Source organism: Tyto alba, unplaced genomic scaffold (assembly GCF_018691265.1).
Source record: "Tyto alba isolate M040663 unplaced genomic scaffold, T.alba_DEE_v4.0 Super-Scaffold_14, whole genome shotgun sequence".
Taxonomy (NCBI): Eukaryota; Metazoa; Chordata; class Aves; order Strigiformes; family Tytonidae; genus Tyto; species Tyto alba.
This window is the reverse complement of record NW_024881276.1, coordinates 59,425,669-59,440,622: the sequence shown is the minus strand read 5'-3', so window position 1 is coordinate 59,440,622 and position 14,954 is coordinate 59,425,669. Positions and strand designations below refer to the sequence as shown.

At 39.8% G+C, this 14,954-nt stretch overlaps 1 protein-coding gene across 2 annotated transcripts in view; it reads right to left on the bottom strand.

Moving 5' to 3' along the window:
- MAN1A2 (mannosidase alpha class 1A member 2) overlaps positions 1–14,954 on the bottom strand; it is a 156,422-nt gene that overhangs the window by 59,404 nt on the left and 82,064 nt on the right. For both annotated transcript variants that reach the window (XR_006164933.1, XM_032995637.2), the window contains exon 6: positions 2,284–2,378. Coding sequence is in view for 1 of the 2 variants with exons in the window: in XM_032995637.2 (XP_032851528.1) it covers positions 2,284–2,378 (95 nt within the window). In the remaining variant the exon portion in view is untranslated. The remainder of the gene's footprint in view (positions 1–2,283; positions 2,379–14,954) is intronic.

Below are 14,954 nucleotides of genomic sequence, written 5' to 3'. Positions count from 1 at the left end.
CAAAAGCAATGATCAGACAAGATGAGTATACTTCCAAAGGTGGCAGCAGTCACTTCCTTGCTCTGCCCAACATCTGCTCTGTTTCCTTGCGTGGGATGTGCTTCAGGTCAGTATTAGACACTCCAGGAGGAGTGGGACCTATCCGTACCTACATACCAAATCAGTATGCTTACTATAGGCAGAATATTTTGAGTTCCTCAGGATCACACAGAGAATCAACAGAACGTATCATATACCTTGTATCTTTTGTACTCTAAGAAATACCATCGTGCTCAGTCATAACTCCTAAATAACCTCTGTTTTAAACTCATTTGGGAGTTTTCACCACCTTTCAAGATCGGGACTTTTACTTTCTGAAGTTAACTATGTTTTCCTGGAGATTACTTCTACTTCCTCTCATAAAAGATTTCAGTTGTCAGTAGGACTACAATCAAGAAGGAATGACTTCTTACTTATTTTTTGAATTACAAATCAGAAAGAGAAAAAGTAAAGGAAAAATTTTGGTTATGAAGCAATATTTATAGCTCTGACCTGAGACAGAACAACACTTTTAAAATAGAGTAAGCATAGTTTAGAGTTTGGAGAGACAAAAATCGTAGTTTGTCTCAAGGTTTTTTTGGCACAGCTCTCACAAAAAGAGAGAATAATTTTCCAAATTTTTCTTTTTTTTCTTTTTTTTTTTTTTTCCAGGTCATGTCTTTTACTGCGTGTCAGCCTCCTAAGTGTTCTCCTATATGCCTGCTGCTGTCACTACCCTCTGGCATGCCAGCCACTATCTTCTGCTGTGATGCTGACCGGTTCTGTACCTTACCAAGAAACTGACACGGTAAATGCATAAACAATATTGGCATGCAGGGAATTTCTGGCACTCCAATCCTTTTCCCTCTGCCTAGTGCAAAGCCTCCTCCCTGGTCCTGCCTTTCTGACTGTGCTCTGATACCTGACCTATGCAACTGGCTGCTGCGCTTTGCCGGTAACTATCCGTGCATCTACTTCTCGCAGTTTATTAAACCTTGCCATCGATGTTGCTCGAGCCAGTGAACCATCCGCCTGCACTGCCTGACCAGTATGGCCAGCTGGGCCCCTCAGACGTACTGGAATCATGGTGCAGGCTTAGGTTAAAGAAAGCAAAAATAAAAAACATGCGCACGCGGGAATTTCAAGCCCTGTGAAATTGCAGAAAGAACACAAGACTGACTAAACCATAATGCCATGCAGGAAGCACGTAAGGAAATTTAACCCAACAATATCCGTTGTACAAAGGCCCAATAAATGGCCTCAGGGGGGAAGGGCTGCACAGGCAAGGCAGAGAAAACCAGGCAATGGTGGTGAGGCCCTGCACCAACAGAAGGGCAAACCACAGCTCCATGGTCTTCACCCGAGGAGTGACAGCAAAGAGGATTGCTTCCTGGTCGCAAAAAGGCACATAAGGCTAATGCCCTCAGAGTAGTTCTAAACCTCTTCACGGTCTAAGAAAACACAACAAATGTCTCCTAAAAGGAAAACAACTTAAAAGAATTCCAAAACTCTGCTAGTTACTATCTTGAATTGCTGAAATGTACACAATCTAGACATGCATCCTAATTCAGCAACTGCTTAATAACACAATAAAAATTTTAGAGATGCCTTGCATCAAAAATGCTCTCAAAATCTAAGGAAAATCCCAGCACAGAACAAGTAATACTAGATAAATTAGGCAAGGCAATTCTCTTACACAAGGCAATGCAGACCACCTAAGTTCAGTGTCTGACCTGAACAGCCACCTAAAGGAGCCTCTCCATCTCCACAGACCATAGTGGACTTCAGCACATTAGCCTTTATACCTAAGCTGAACTGTAGCATTAATTAATATCTTCAGAGTACCATCATCTTCTCAAACATTGTGAGTCTTCTAAAGGTAACATACAGCTCACACAGCACATAAAACCCAGGAAGTTCAACCACGGCCTGCAAACAATTTTGTTTTTTAATAGGTTCTTTAATGACTAAAGAACCAATCATTAAGCTGTAGGGCAACACATGGCATAATACACTGGATATGTTCCAATGGCATGTTGAATTCTTATTGCAGCATCAGGAGAAAAAAAGCATGGTCACAATTTATTGCAGTTAATGAGGTAGAATGCTCTGAACTCCATTAAAAGTATTCTAAAGTGGCAGGAATGCCAATTTGTTTGCCTCTTCTACAGTTCCACTACTAAGAAAAACTGACATATGCCACTACTAATTTTAAGTTGTAGGGATGGGGAGGAACATGCTTCCCCACAAAAGAAAATTCATTACCTTTTCAGATTCACCATTGCCCATGGTATACCTGTAGGTGTGTTGAAGGCTGGAAGAAGTTTTCCTGCCAGTTGCACTGCTTTGATCTTGAAAACCTAAGATAGCAGGATCAATTGCAAACAGTTACAAAGTCTGATTTATCTCCGAGAACTATAAAGACTGAAATTTCCTTGCCCCACCCACTTCTTTGTATTATAAAAGCTTTACATTGTAAAAAATACATTAACTTATCATTTATTTTTCACTTGTTCACTTTATAAATTTCATTAACATTTGAACATGAAAAGAAAACTTGTCATTTTCATTTCTTTCCTTCCATGCTCTCCAGCAATAGTGCATAGGTTCCTATTAAAGAAAAATATCATTTCTCCTCCCACCTTCCTCCACCAGTATTAGGAATTTCAAATGCTTTCTAAAGCAGTCTTGAAATCATACTTAGTATTTTGTAGCTAAAAATCATGTGGTATTTCCCCCACCCCCACACAAGTATTTCAACTTTTACAAACTTCCAATCTCTTTCTAACGAGATATATATACACACAGTGCAGACAGAGTTCCTAGTCTTTTATGAAAATTGTCTATGCAAAACCATATATATATGCAGTTTCCTGTAGCTTTTTTCTTCATTGATAACGCATAAAAAACAATAATTATAGGCTTAATCTTCCCTCTCAAGTCTGATTCCTCATAGAAATTACTGACAGGACAAAATCTCTTTCATTTCTAGTGTTGCTTCTACTTACTTCTGGAACATAAATCTGTAGCAGCCTTACTCAAAGCCTAATGTTTTTAGTTAAACAAGCAACTGGGAAAAAGTTCCTTCTAAGCCTATAGGAAGCACTTTTTACAAAGAAGGCGTGTTTGGTATATCCCCCATGATAGCAGACTGTTTTTACCCGCTAGTTGTAACATACATTTTAATTAACGCAGTCAGTATTCACATTTCTGCCAAAGTATCTTCTTATCTTGGGGATAACATTATTCATCAGTTTGAAGCACTGTATGAACATGTAACAGAAAGAGCTACCATGCCCCAGAATAACGTATGCAACACAGACGTGCTATAGAAACATCATCTCTCTGGTCACCAGCAACAGGACACGAAGAAATAGAATGAAGCTGCCCCAAGGGGAAGTTCAGTTTGGACACTAGGGATAGGTTCTTCACTGAGAGCTTGGCTGGTCACTGGAACAGGCTCCCCAGGGAAGTGGTCACAGCACCAAGGATGCTGCAGTTCAAGAAGCGTCTGGACGATGCTCTTAGCCATAAGGTTTAGTTTTAAGCAGTCCTGCGAGGAGCAGGGAGTTGGACTCAGTGATCCTTTTGGGTCCCTTCCAACTTGAGATATTCTATGATTCTATTATTATCAACTACCTGATCAATACTCTGTAATTGAGAACATAAAGAGCTTTTAAGAAGGACTACAAGGCAGCTCTGTTGCATTTATAAAAAGGATTTTTCCCTTCTGTAAAGTCTACAGGAAGAAAACAGAAGAGATGCTCACTGGAGAAGTAAGTTGAAAAGTAGTAAAAAATAAGCAGTCAAGAACATCCTCATTTCTCATATGAAGGTGGGAAAAGATCAATATCTTAATATTCGAGGAGATGACTAGTGAGACATGAAATAAACCAGAAAAGAATTTTAAAGATGACATCTAATTGTATTTGATGCAGTGGAGTATGGAGAGATGGAGGTGCATCTGAAAGCAACGAGCCAAGAAAAAGAACTTTTACAGAGGTACTCTACATGAATTGTAAGGTGGGATACGTCTAAAGTGAAAAAGAAGATACCTCAGAATATGACTTAGAAATGTGAAGTAACAGAAGCAATATGGCCTGAATGCTTTTTAACAAAGATACTGACAAGGCACAGTCTTTGAGAAAATATGCAGAAATTTAGCAGTAAAATTCAGATAACACTCTGACCTTGAATAAAGGAGTAAGTCAAAATATAAAGGCATAGTATAAGAGGTATAATACATGTGGAGTCTATTGTAACTGGGGAAAAAGAAACCCTGAAGAGAACTAAAAGCTCTATCTTGGCCCAGTTACATATAAACTACCCAATTTACATCTATAAATATCTGTCAAAAATGCACACTGAGCTTTTGGATTTTTAAGTAATAGATGGGTCAAGACCAGGCACAGCTATCTAAAGGCAGTCAGGGCAGACAAGCTTCAACACCTAATCCAGAACAGAACGAGGACTTCCAGGTAAATGGTACGTAGTTTGGAAAGACACTTGTGGCATGGATTTGTTTAGTTCATCTTTTGGATCCTGCACCCTCTGAAGGCACTATGCATTATTGTATTATTCATTAATAAAAGATATTGAAACATTAGGGTAAGAATATTCAAGAGGGAGAACAAGCCTAGAAACATCCTCATTAGAAGAGTATTCTTAATAGCTATTTATGTACCGCTATCCAGCTTTCAATCAATTTGAAATGTACTACAATATTTGGAGAACACAAGCTAGAGGATTAGAAGCAGTTTTTAGTAAGCATGTATGAAATAAAGGTTGAGCTAATCTAAATGTGCATGAATCTAGACAAGGACAGTTAAAGCAAAGCAATCACTGTGCCAGCAATTCCAGCATGTGAGCAAACCAGCACGGCAGCAGTAACTGCTAGTTCAGGCAACCGTGTTAGGAGTACCTGCAAAAACTTGCTGTTATTAGAGGCATCCTCCTGTCACCTCTGTTGTGCTGAGGACTCTACATACAACTGATTTCGCATTAGAAGGTAAAACTCTACCTCTCTCTATCCCTCTTATCCAAGAAAATGCAAGGAAACCCTTAGCTTATGACATGCCTTTACTCTCTATTACTGCCATCTCAGTCCTACTCACTGCTGGCTCTGGGTAACAGAAACACCTAGTGCACGATACAGTGCCTACCTATGCAAACCGGAGTGAGAATTGGAAGAGGAGACTGCTGCGCAGGTTTCTATCAGGGCAAAGTGACTAGGAGAGGATATTAGGAGAGATGTAGGGAAAACAGAGAAATGTAGCAAGCAGTGGTGGATGAGATGCCTCTTATGGGAGACTGCAGATGTGACCAGAGCACGCTGCTGAGCACACTGAAGGGACTTCCTTGGGTAAGTTTCAGACTTACCATAAGAGTAACAGTAAATACCTCAGGCTCTAGCTTTTAAATAATGTGCTGGCATCAGACACGGTTACTTATCATATAGTAAGTATTTTTACTTTTTTTTTTTTTTTTTTTAAAAGCAGGTTGAACTGATAGATCCTATTTCAGCCTTGGCAGTTCTCTGTTGGCAGGCAATGTATTTCAAGAAACACATAGGCAAGACGAACAAAAAATGAACGGATGCCTTGGAAAACAGACCTCATTCGGAAACAGTAAAAGAACTGGGCTTATTTAGTCCAAAGAAAAGATGTTCAAGAGAGGTCAAGATAATGACTTTTCAGTATATAAAAGGCTAATATAAGGAAAACAAAATATTTTTTCCCATGGACATGGAGAATACATAATAACACCAAAACAGAGCAAGAGAAAGTAAGCTAATTAGGAAAAGTTGGTGATAAGGACAATTAATCATGAAGAACGACTGTGCTATGGCTTTTAAAAATGCATTGTACAACACATGCAACTACGAAGACTGATGTGACTGGACACGGACCTGCTTGAGCGGATCCAGAGGAGGCCACGAAGATGCTCGGGGGGCTGGAGCACCTTCCTTGTGAGGCCAGGCTGAGAGAGTTGGGGGAGTTCAACCTAGAGAAGAGAAGCCTCCAAGGAGATCTTACAGCAGCCTTCCAGTACTTAACAGAGGCCTGCAGGAAAGATGGGGAGGGACTCTTCATCAGGGAGAGTAGCGATAGGACACATGGTTTTAAACTGCAAGAGGGTAGATGTAGATTAGACAGAAGGAGGAAATTCTTTCCTGTGAGGGTGGTGAGACACTGGAGCAGGTTGCTCAGACAACTTGTGGATGCCCTGTCTCTGGAAATGTTCAAGGCCAGGTTGGACCTGATCTAATGGAAGGTGTTCCTGCAAACTATTCCACGGTTCTATGAAGAACTGCAGCCCATGGGAAGGACTCATGTGGGAGAAATTAATGCAGAACTGTCTCCTGTGGGAGGGACTCCATGCTGGAGCAGGAGAACAGTGTGAGGAGTCCTCCTCATGAGGAGGAAGGAGCAGCAGAGATGTGATGAACCGACCACAATCCCTATTTCCCATCTCCCTGAGCTGCTGCAGGGAAGGAGTTAGAAAAAATCAGGAGTAAAGTTAAGCCCAGGAAGAAGAAAGGGTTGAAGGGAAAGTGTTTTAAGATTTAGTTTTATTTTCTCATTACCCTACTCTGATTTGATTGATAATAAACTAAATTAACTTCCCTAAGTTGAGTCTGTTTTGCCTGCGATGGTAACTGGTGAGTGATCACTCCCTGTCCTATCTCAATCCATAAGCCTTTCATTATAAATTTTGTTTTCCTCTCCCCTGTCCAGCTGAGGAGGGTAAGTGATAGAACAGCTTTGGTGGGCACCTGGTTTCCAGCAAGGGTCAACCCACCACAACTGCCAATTAATCAAATGGCCTGTGCACATTCCATATCAGTAAGAGGAAAGCGTTTTGTCTCTCTCAGAGCCTTGTACCTATTCTGTAGACCTAGACAGCATCTTTGTAACTGGCACATAAACTATTAAGACCACCCACCCTCGAGTTTCTTCACTAGCACAAGCTCCAAAGCATAGGACCCTATAAGAGAGATGGAGTCACAGAAATCAGAAAGACAACAGCTCTCAAAGTGCTGTTCCTGCAGGATAACTCAATCTTTTTTCAAACGTGTAGTTGCACTTGCATTAATTACAGAATTGAGCACAGAGTGGCCTTAAGATGTGGAGGTAACTAATCACAGTCTTCTTAAAGACCCCATAATAGCTCTAGCAAGACATCCTATTTTGAAGACACAAAAATACTGTTCTAAATAAACATGTATTAATCTGAGAGTACCTGTTCCGTCCATTCTCAAAATATGGACTCTTTTTTTCAGAAAAGTTTCAGAAGCCACTTGGAGAAGTATTTCCATTTTACACAGCAAAATCTAATACACTAAATCCATCAATTTACACAGCCTTTGGTAGGCTAATGCTTCTTTCTGCAAATGCTGTAATGCAATGGAAGGATTTTTCCCCTCTATCAAATACAAATCAAGTTGTTTACAGCTAGAAGGGGAGAGAGTGAAAATTAGCAGAAAAAGCAAAATCTAAACCCCAAATCGGTAAGTGATCCCTCATTAAGATGAAAACATCAATCAGTATCTACAAACTAGTGTGTACAGTAGACAAGCTATGAGAGCCTAAATCATTTTCATCCATTAAATTGACGCTTAACGTATCGAACCTGCCAGCCACCCCACAGTATGAAAGCTTGCTCCTGAGCCTATTAATCCAAATAAGGCCAAAACATTCAACAGAAAAGGCCTTAAAGATTAAAACTGTTCTTCAAAAGACTTATTGATGTATCCAGTGACTGCTGAGATGCATGGCTGCAACTCTTAGAAGACTATATTATGCTAATACTGCTGTTAGCTGTTCCCTTCCAGCACTATGAATAGCAAACAGCCTTGAATGGCCTCTGTTCCTAACTCTGAGGGGGATTATAGATGCTTTATACAAATAAAGAATCTCTTTCGTTTATGTGCATAGATCAGTCTGAGTCATTCTTCTTGAACAGTAATAAATGCTAGACTTCTGCTTAATCTGACAGTTATTAACTAGTGAGTATCAATGGTCCTGCAGGTTTGATAACTTTTGATCCTTGAAAAAACATCAGACAAAACATATACACCGCACAAGCTCACAAAAATTTAGTACTCACCATCAGTACTAGTATTACTACCAAATCCTGCACGTTTCCTCTGAACACTAAGCACAAAGATGATGAGGCAGACCTACCTAATTGCTGAATGCAGAAGAAAAACAGAGCATCTGACAGCAGTACTAGACTCAGACCCTTGAGGAAAATATTTGGTATTCCTTGGTCCAATACAGAATAGTTCTATTTCTGCGCTGAGTTCAATCTGCAGTAGTGAACTATTCGCTGCCCTTTTGTGGCTAACCACCTAGTTAAAGTTCAATGTGTCAGATAGGACTTTGCAGCAGTAGAGACAGAGGCTTGTGGTGTGATTTGCTGCTGAAAAATCAAGCAGCATTGTTACACACACACACACACACACACAAGATAACTAACTTAATAAGTATTGCTGTTTTGTTGCCTATTTATAAGCCTTACTACATAGGAAGATGTCTGCATGCCAGATGAATAGGTCTAAGTTTCAACACACTTTCTCTCTTCAAGATTGAGAATTCCTGGGTTTTACAGTCTTCCTAAGTCATTCCCCACGGCACATGTGGGTCATCCTGCTACCAAGAAATGGAGAAATTACTTCCTCTTTACATACTTGCTTCTAATAAATTCCATGGATTTAATTACAAAGGCATCTTGTGAGATGAGGGAAATGCAGTAAGATTCTGGTAACATTTCAGCTACCATGGTATGAGTTCAGAGTGGAAGAGCACTTCAGCTATATTTAATATATGTTTGTGAGTGATGACTGAAGAGGTATGACACATCTAGAATTGGTCCTGGAGAACGTAAATCCATGTTCATGTAAGATTCAGCAAAGCAGCTATAAACTACACCACCTATAGTGGTGAAACAATGTAGAATTACATAAATACAACAGCACCTCTTCAGCATTGTAGCTCAAGTCATAGCAGATGTTCAGGGAAACACTATTTGAAGATACTGTAAAGACAACGCCATAGCTAAGGTACATTTGCTGTCTCTGGTGATCTGTAATGATTATCAAAGTACCTGATTAACAACACTGAGCATTTCTAAAAGACTGAAAGTCTTTAAACAAGAGAAGATTTATCCTGCAAAGGGATGCTCTGGGAATTTATATTACTTTATGACCAAAAAAAAAAAAAAAAAAAAAAAAAAAAATGGAAATGAAAAATCTAAACACATCTCAGCAGTCTAAGATCAGAGTTAAAAAACCAGGAACCACCTTGAATCTGGACTATTGTGCCAACTAAAATGGCCATGGTGTCAATTTGCTCTGCCTTCTTTACTTCCTCCCTTCAGATATTTTTACACATTGATGAGATCCCCCCGAGCCTTCTCTTCTCCAGGCTTCTCCAGGCCCAGCTCTTTCAACCTCAGATGAGAGATGCTCCAGTCCCTTAACCATCTTTGTGACCCTTTGCTGGACTCTTTCCAGTACGCCCATGTCTCTTGTACTAGGGAGCCCAGAACTGGACAGAGCGGGTGTGGGCACACCAGGGCTGTGTCAGACAGAAGGATCACCTCCCTTGACCCACCGGCAACACTCCTAACACAGTCCATTTGCTTTCTTTGCAGCAGGGGCACATTGCTGGCTCATGGTCAATCTGGTGTCCACCACCTTCCTGCAAAACCGCTTTCCAGATGGTTGTCCTCCAGCAGATATTGGTGCATGGGGTTGTTCCTCCCCAGGTGAAGGACTCTGCACTTGCCCTCACTGAATTGCATGAGGTTCCTGTCAGCCCATTCCTCTGGCCTGCTGAAGTCCCTCTTGGTGGCAGCACGATGCCCTGGCGTATCAACCACTCCTGCCAGTTTTGTATCATTAGCAAACCTGCTGAGGGTATGCTCTGCCTCATCATCCAGACCGCTAATGAAGATGACGAACAGGATCAGAGCCTGTACTGATACCTGCGATACACCAATTGTTACTGGCCTCCAATTACATTTTGCACCACTGATCACTACCTCCTGGACTCAGCCGTCCAGCCAGTTTTCAAACCACCTCACTACCTGCTCATCCAGCCCATATTTTACCAGCTGCTTTGTGAGGATCTTGTGGGACACAGTGTCAAAAGCCTTCCCAACATCTAGGTAGATAATATCCACTGCCCTCTCTTCATGTCCCAATCCAGTCATTTCATCATAGGTTATCATAGTTGGTTGAGCATGACTTCCCCTTTGTGAATCCTTGACGGCCACTCCCAATCACCTTATCATTCATGGGCCAGGGAATATTTTTCCATGATTAGTTGCTCCATCACCTTTTCAGGGATTGAGGTGATGCTGACTGGCCTGGAGTTCCGTGGGTCCTCCTTCTTGCCCATTTTGAAGGTAGGAGTGATCTAAGGGTGATGCCATTCATCCTGTACATTAGCTTTGGTGCCCAGTGATACTCATTTTTACCTTTGCCTTTTAAGCTACTATACTTCTGTAAGGCATGAAGCTGTTACATGTAGATTTACACAGACAGAGAGAAACTAGGCTTAATTCCTTAATTCTAATGGTCTCCAAAATTTTAAAACACTGCTAAATTCACCCTGATGGAAGTCCAGGACCGGTTACATCTGTTCATGCAACTGTTGCTTCAGAGTCCTCCCGTGCTATGAGAATTCTGGTCTCTCTCTCAAGAACAGTAGGATAAAGCAGATAGTACTTCATCCATAAATATTACATAACTTGCTGATTTACTCATTTCACAAGCCAGTAAATGCTTCATGAAATGTTTCTTCCTTCAAAAAAAACCAACCAAACAAACAAACAAAACAAAAAACCAACCAAACAAAAAACTTTACCAATTCACCAATTCAGCAAACTCAGAAAGTCAACATTTATGAACGTTTATGACTGTCACCTCCTGCACCCATTCTGATCCAGGCCTATCTTCTCTTTAAAGTTTTCTAAAGTGAAACCAATTTTTTTGCACTAAAAGAAAAATACCTTTGTAAAGAGATTTTCTGAAACTCCCTCAGTTTTCAAAACCTGCAGGCGAGTCTGACATTTTCTTTAGCCAGTAACACCACATAAAAGACTTCCACAAAACCTTTATTAAAGAGAAAATCACACTGGATACCTCCCTAAAAGATACACTTTGACAATTTGGAAGAACGCTAGGAAGGTAAGAAAGGCTGTCCAGTTTCAGATGATGCATGAAATTAGTTCATGTAACAGTTGCCTCTGATCTAAAAATCATGGCTACACAAGCTCACCTACCCTTAGTATCTCTGTCTGGAGATTCAGAGATTCAGCTTGTAAGAAATTTCTAATGCTGTGTATCAAAATTATTTGCACTTCAAGTAAAAAGCTGTAACTGTGCTCTGCATTCTACTTCGGAAACAGAAAGTACAGTAAAGCCCACAGGACTGTACAGGTCCATTTATACACCTAAGTTGCCAGATCTCCTCTTTCCTAGAGGATCTAGACTGTTCTGAGATGAAAATAAAGGTCATGGCTTTTTCTGAATACTGGATGTAGGGACAGGTAAAACACTAGCAAAAGCGATGGCAAGAAACTACCCCATCATATCAACGGATCTGGATGGACTACACAACCTAGGAAAACCATCCTAGTAGTAGTTCCTAAGTTAACAGTTGTACTGAAAAGCATTAAAACGACTATGATCATATTGTTTGGCTACAGTCTACAAATGAGTAGAAAAATAAACACAGAAAAATACTTAAACTGCATCAGTTAAAGGCAGATAAAAAGTTATCTGTTTGACTACAACTCTCCTTATTTAAATTTTACGAATTAGCAATTATATGTTCTAATGCTGCTGCTTAGATATAATAAATACTATTGTGGTCTTCTATCATCAGTGGGGAAAGATTTGCAAACAGAATTCTTAAGTGATACTATCTTTATCTTTTACTAAAGTTTTCCAAAGCTGCTTTCCCGGACAACAGATGTGAGGGAATGTAGTTACTGTTGACTGAAGCATCTTAGGATCTAATGAAATATTCATTGGTTTCACACTACTGATATTTTTGAAAAATCCACATGAGAAAGTTTCTGCATATATTAGCTTATTAGAAATATTCCAAATTTTTGCTCTAGAAGATCTAAACATAAAAATTTGGCATGCACTGGACAACCAGTTAATCACATTTAAACTACCTGGCACTGGCTAATAATACCTCAATTACACGGCATAATTTCCATTCACTTCAATAGCTGTATCAGCTTCCTTGGCATGGGTTTCATGCATATCTGAGTAGAAAAGTTACACATTCTCCATTTTTAAAAGGCCTTTAAATCTGACTGAGGCACTTTACACCAGTCAGTCAACATCACAGATCACTTAAAATTCAGAATAAATGCGATGAAAATCTGGCATATAAATGCCTCCTTGATCTGATCATTCCAGGAACATATAACGTGCTGTTTCTTATCCTGCCTGAGCCAAAAACCATGACGGTCTTGAGTTAATTTTCTCTCCTATTATTATTAGAAAGTTGCTTTCAGCCTAGGCAATTTTTGTACTTTGTCCTTTCTTCTCTTCATATCTCTGACTTCTTCATTCTAAGTTTACCTGCAAAATTGGTATTAACCTGCCAGATTAGTTACCTTTGTAAATAAATTGTCTCAGGACTAGAAGCAACAATCTTGAATTTGCGCAACATACCAATCACAATCATTCATGCCTAAGCATGCTCTAAGGACGCAAGGGGGCTTTTAAGTGAGTCTCTTTTCAGATGATTTCTTCTTGCTGTGGGAGCTACTGTAGCACAGGGAACCAGATGTGAGAGCACAATGTCTGGCATCTGGCTTAAATGTTCTCCCACTAGTTGCTGGCAGCAAGAAAGGTTGATTTAAAGAGTGTGGGAAAAGGGAATGGAGAAAGAGAAGGGAGAAAAATTAATCTGAATGGCCATCAGGCAATCAAAAAGGAGCCACTGAGGGACAAAAGATGAGTATGGAGCTTTGCCAGCATGGAAGCAGAAGTGGTAAAAGATACGGCTTCCAGTCCCCCACCTCATACAAGGTGAAGTGCCAGGGAGCAGCTGGTAAAAGAAGAGAGCACAAATAGGAGCTGAAGTGAAGAAACAAAAGGCATTAGGAGGAAAGACAGGGAATCAGTGGAGGCCTAAAGCATACAAAACATAACAAGGGACCATGGAGGGAGCGCCAAGACCGTAGTTGTAAGGAACAGCAGTATGAGGAATATCCTGGGGAACCTACAGAGTTGAGTAACAGACTGCATTATGTTCCCGAAGGTCCCAACCCAACTACAATCCAGTCTCTCTGTGGTTTTTGAGAAGGATAATCTGTAATAGGAATCCTGAGAAATGGTTCTTAAGTCGTTGCTTGTGCTATACTCACAGGCCTTACGAGAATCCTTTTCGTGCAATAAAAATTATCTACTTTCTCTGGTTATTAATCTCTCCTGACACTGGCTTTTTTTCTGGTAGCAACTGCTCCCAATGCTTTCTTCACTCATTTTAAATATCCCCTTAATTTCCCATATATTTTTCTCTGCCATGTCATCTTTTTTGTCCTTCAGCTCTGTGCTTACATTGTATCAATTTCAACTTTCTAAGTTATTCCTGTCTCCTGTTTCTCTTGAATGTGCTGCCAAGCTTTCCACTTTAAATTAATCTTGATTTCCCCTTCAGACTTTGCCAGAAATTACTCAGTCCCCTCTAGACTGTATTTGCCTTTACAAAAAAAAAGCTAAACAGAGATGAAATTACATATTCTTTCACACTATGTGCATTCATTATACACACAGCCTCCCTTCTCCCATTGGTATGATGTGGCAGATTACAATGCAAAAATTCACAGACAGTCTAGAAAAAAAAGATTTAAAAATCATAGAGCTTTTATGTCTTCAAACACATATCCTTTGCACAGTGTCAGATGCAAAATTCACCCGGTGCAATGCAATGTGAGCAAACAGTGTTTTGTGGATTTTTTTTAAACAGATGAACTGGCTCATTTTCACCGATTTACAGATATATTTAGCTTATCTACAGTTAATACATATATTAGGACCAAGTTCTGACAGAAAATTAGTTGGCAAACAAAAGCTATGAGCAATGAATTAGTAAGCACCGAATCTTCACAGTTGCATAAATTCTGCAAGACACTTAAAGAACCAGACATTTATTTTGAAAAATAGTGAGATAAATACCCTAAACTCCTGCAGCATAATTTATAAATCTCAGGGCCAGAAATATACAATAAAATTTTACTTTTATACCATGCAAACCAAAATCAAAAAGGCTCAACAGAGCAACAATTTGATCGTCTGTATAAAATGAGCATAATTACCAAGCTACCTTTATAATGACATCAATAAGTGGTATTTAAGTGAAACATTTCTTCCAGAGATATACCCGGCCTGAGTCATATACCACACACTGACTATCCATGTGTCCAGGAGTCATAACTATCAGTCCACTACCTTTCCATGGTTTTTTTACTGCTTCTGCTGTTTTTACACATCCTTTTAAGAAGACGTTTGTAGCATCCCAACAGTCGTCCGTTATTAATGACTTAAACAGAAACAAATTCCTCCTCATATTCAAAACTCCTATTTATAAATCCAAATGCTCATAGGTCTTTTGTCACAGGATTTCACATCAAAAGTTCAAACTGAGCTGCTTGCCTTCTGCGAGTTCCACATATTCTTCAAAGTCACAGCTACTCAAAATACACTCCCTTGTTCTGTTCCCATGCTGGCCTAGCCAACATGGATTGTTTGTTCTTTTAACTTGCAGCCTGCATCTACACTTTTGGCACCATTAAAACGTATTTAATTTATACAGACCAAGTTGAACAATTGATTAAATTTCTCTGGATTTTTCTATTTATTTGCCATCTCAACATAAGCAAACCTACAGTCAGCTATAAAT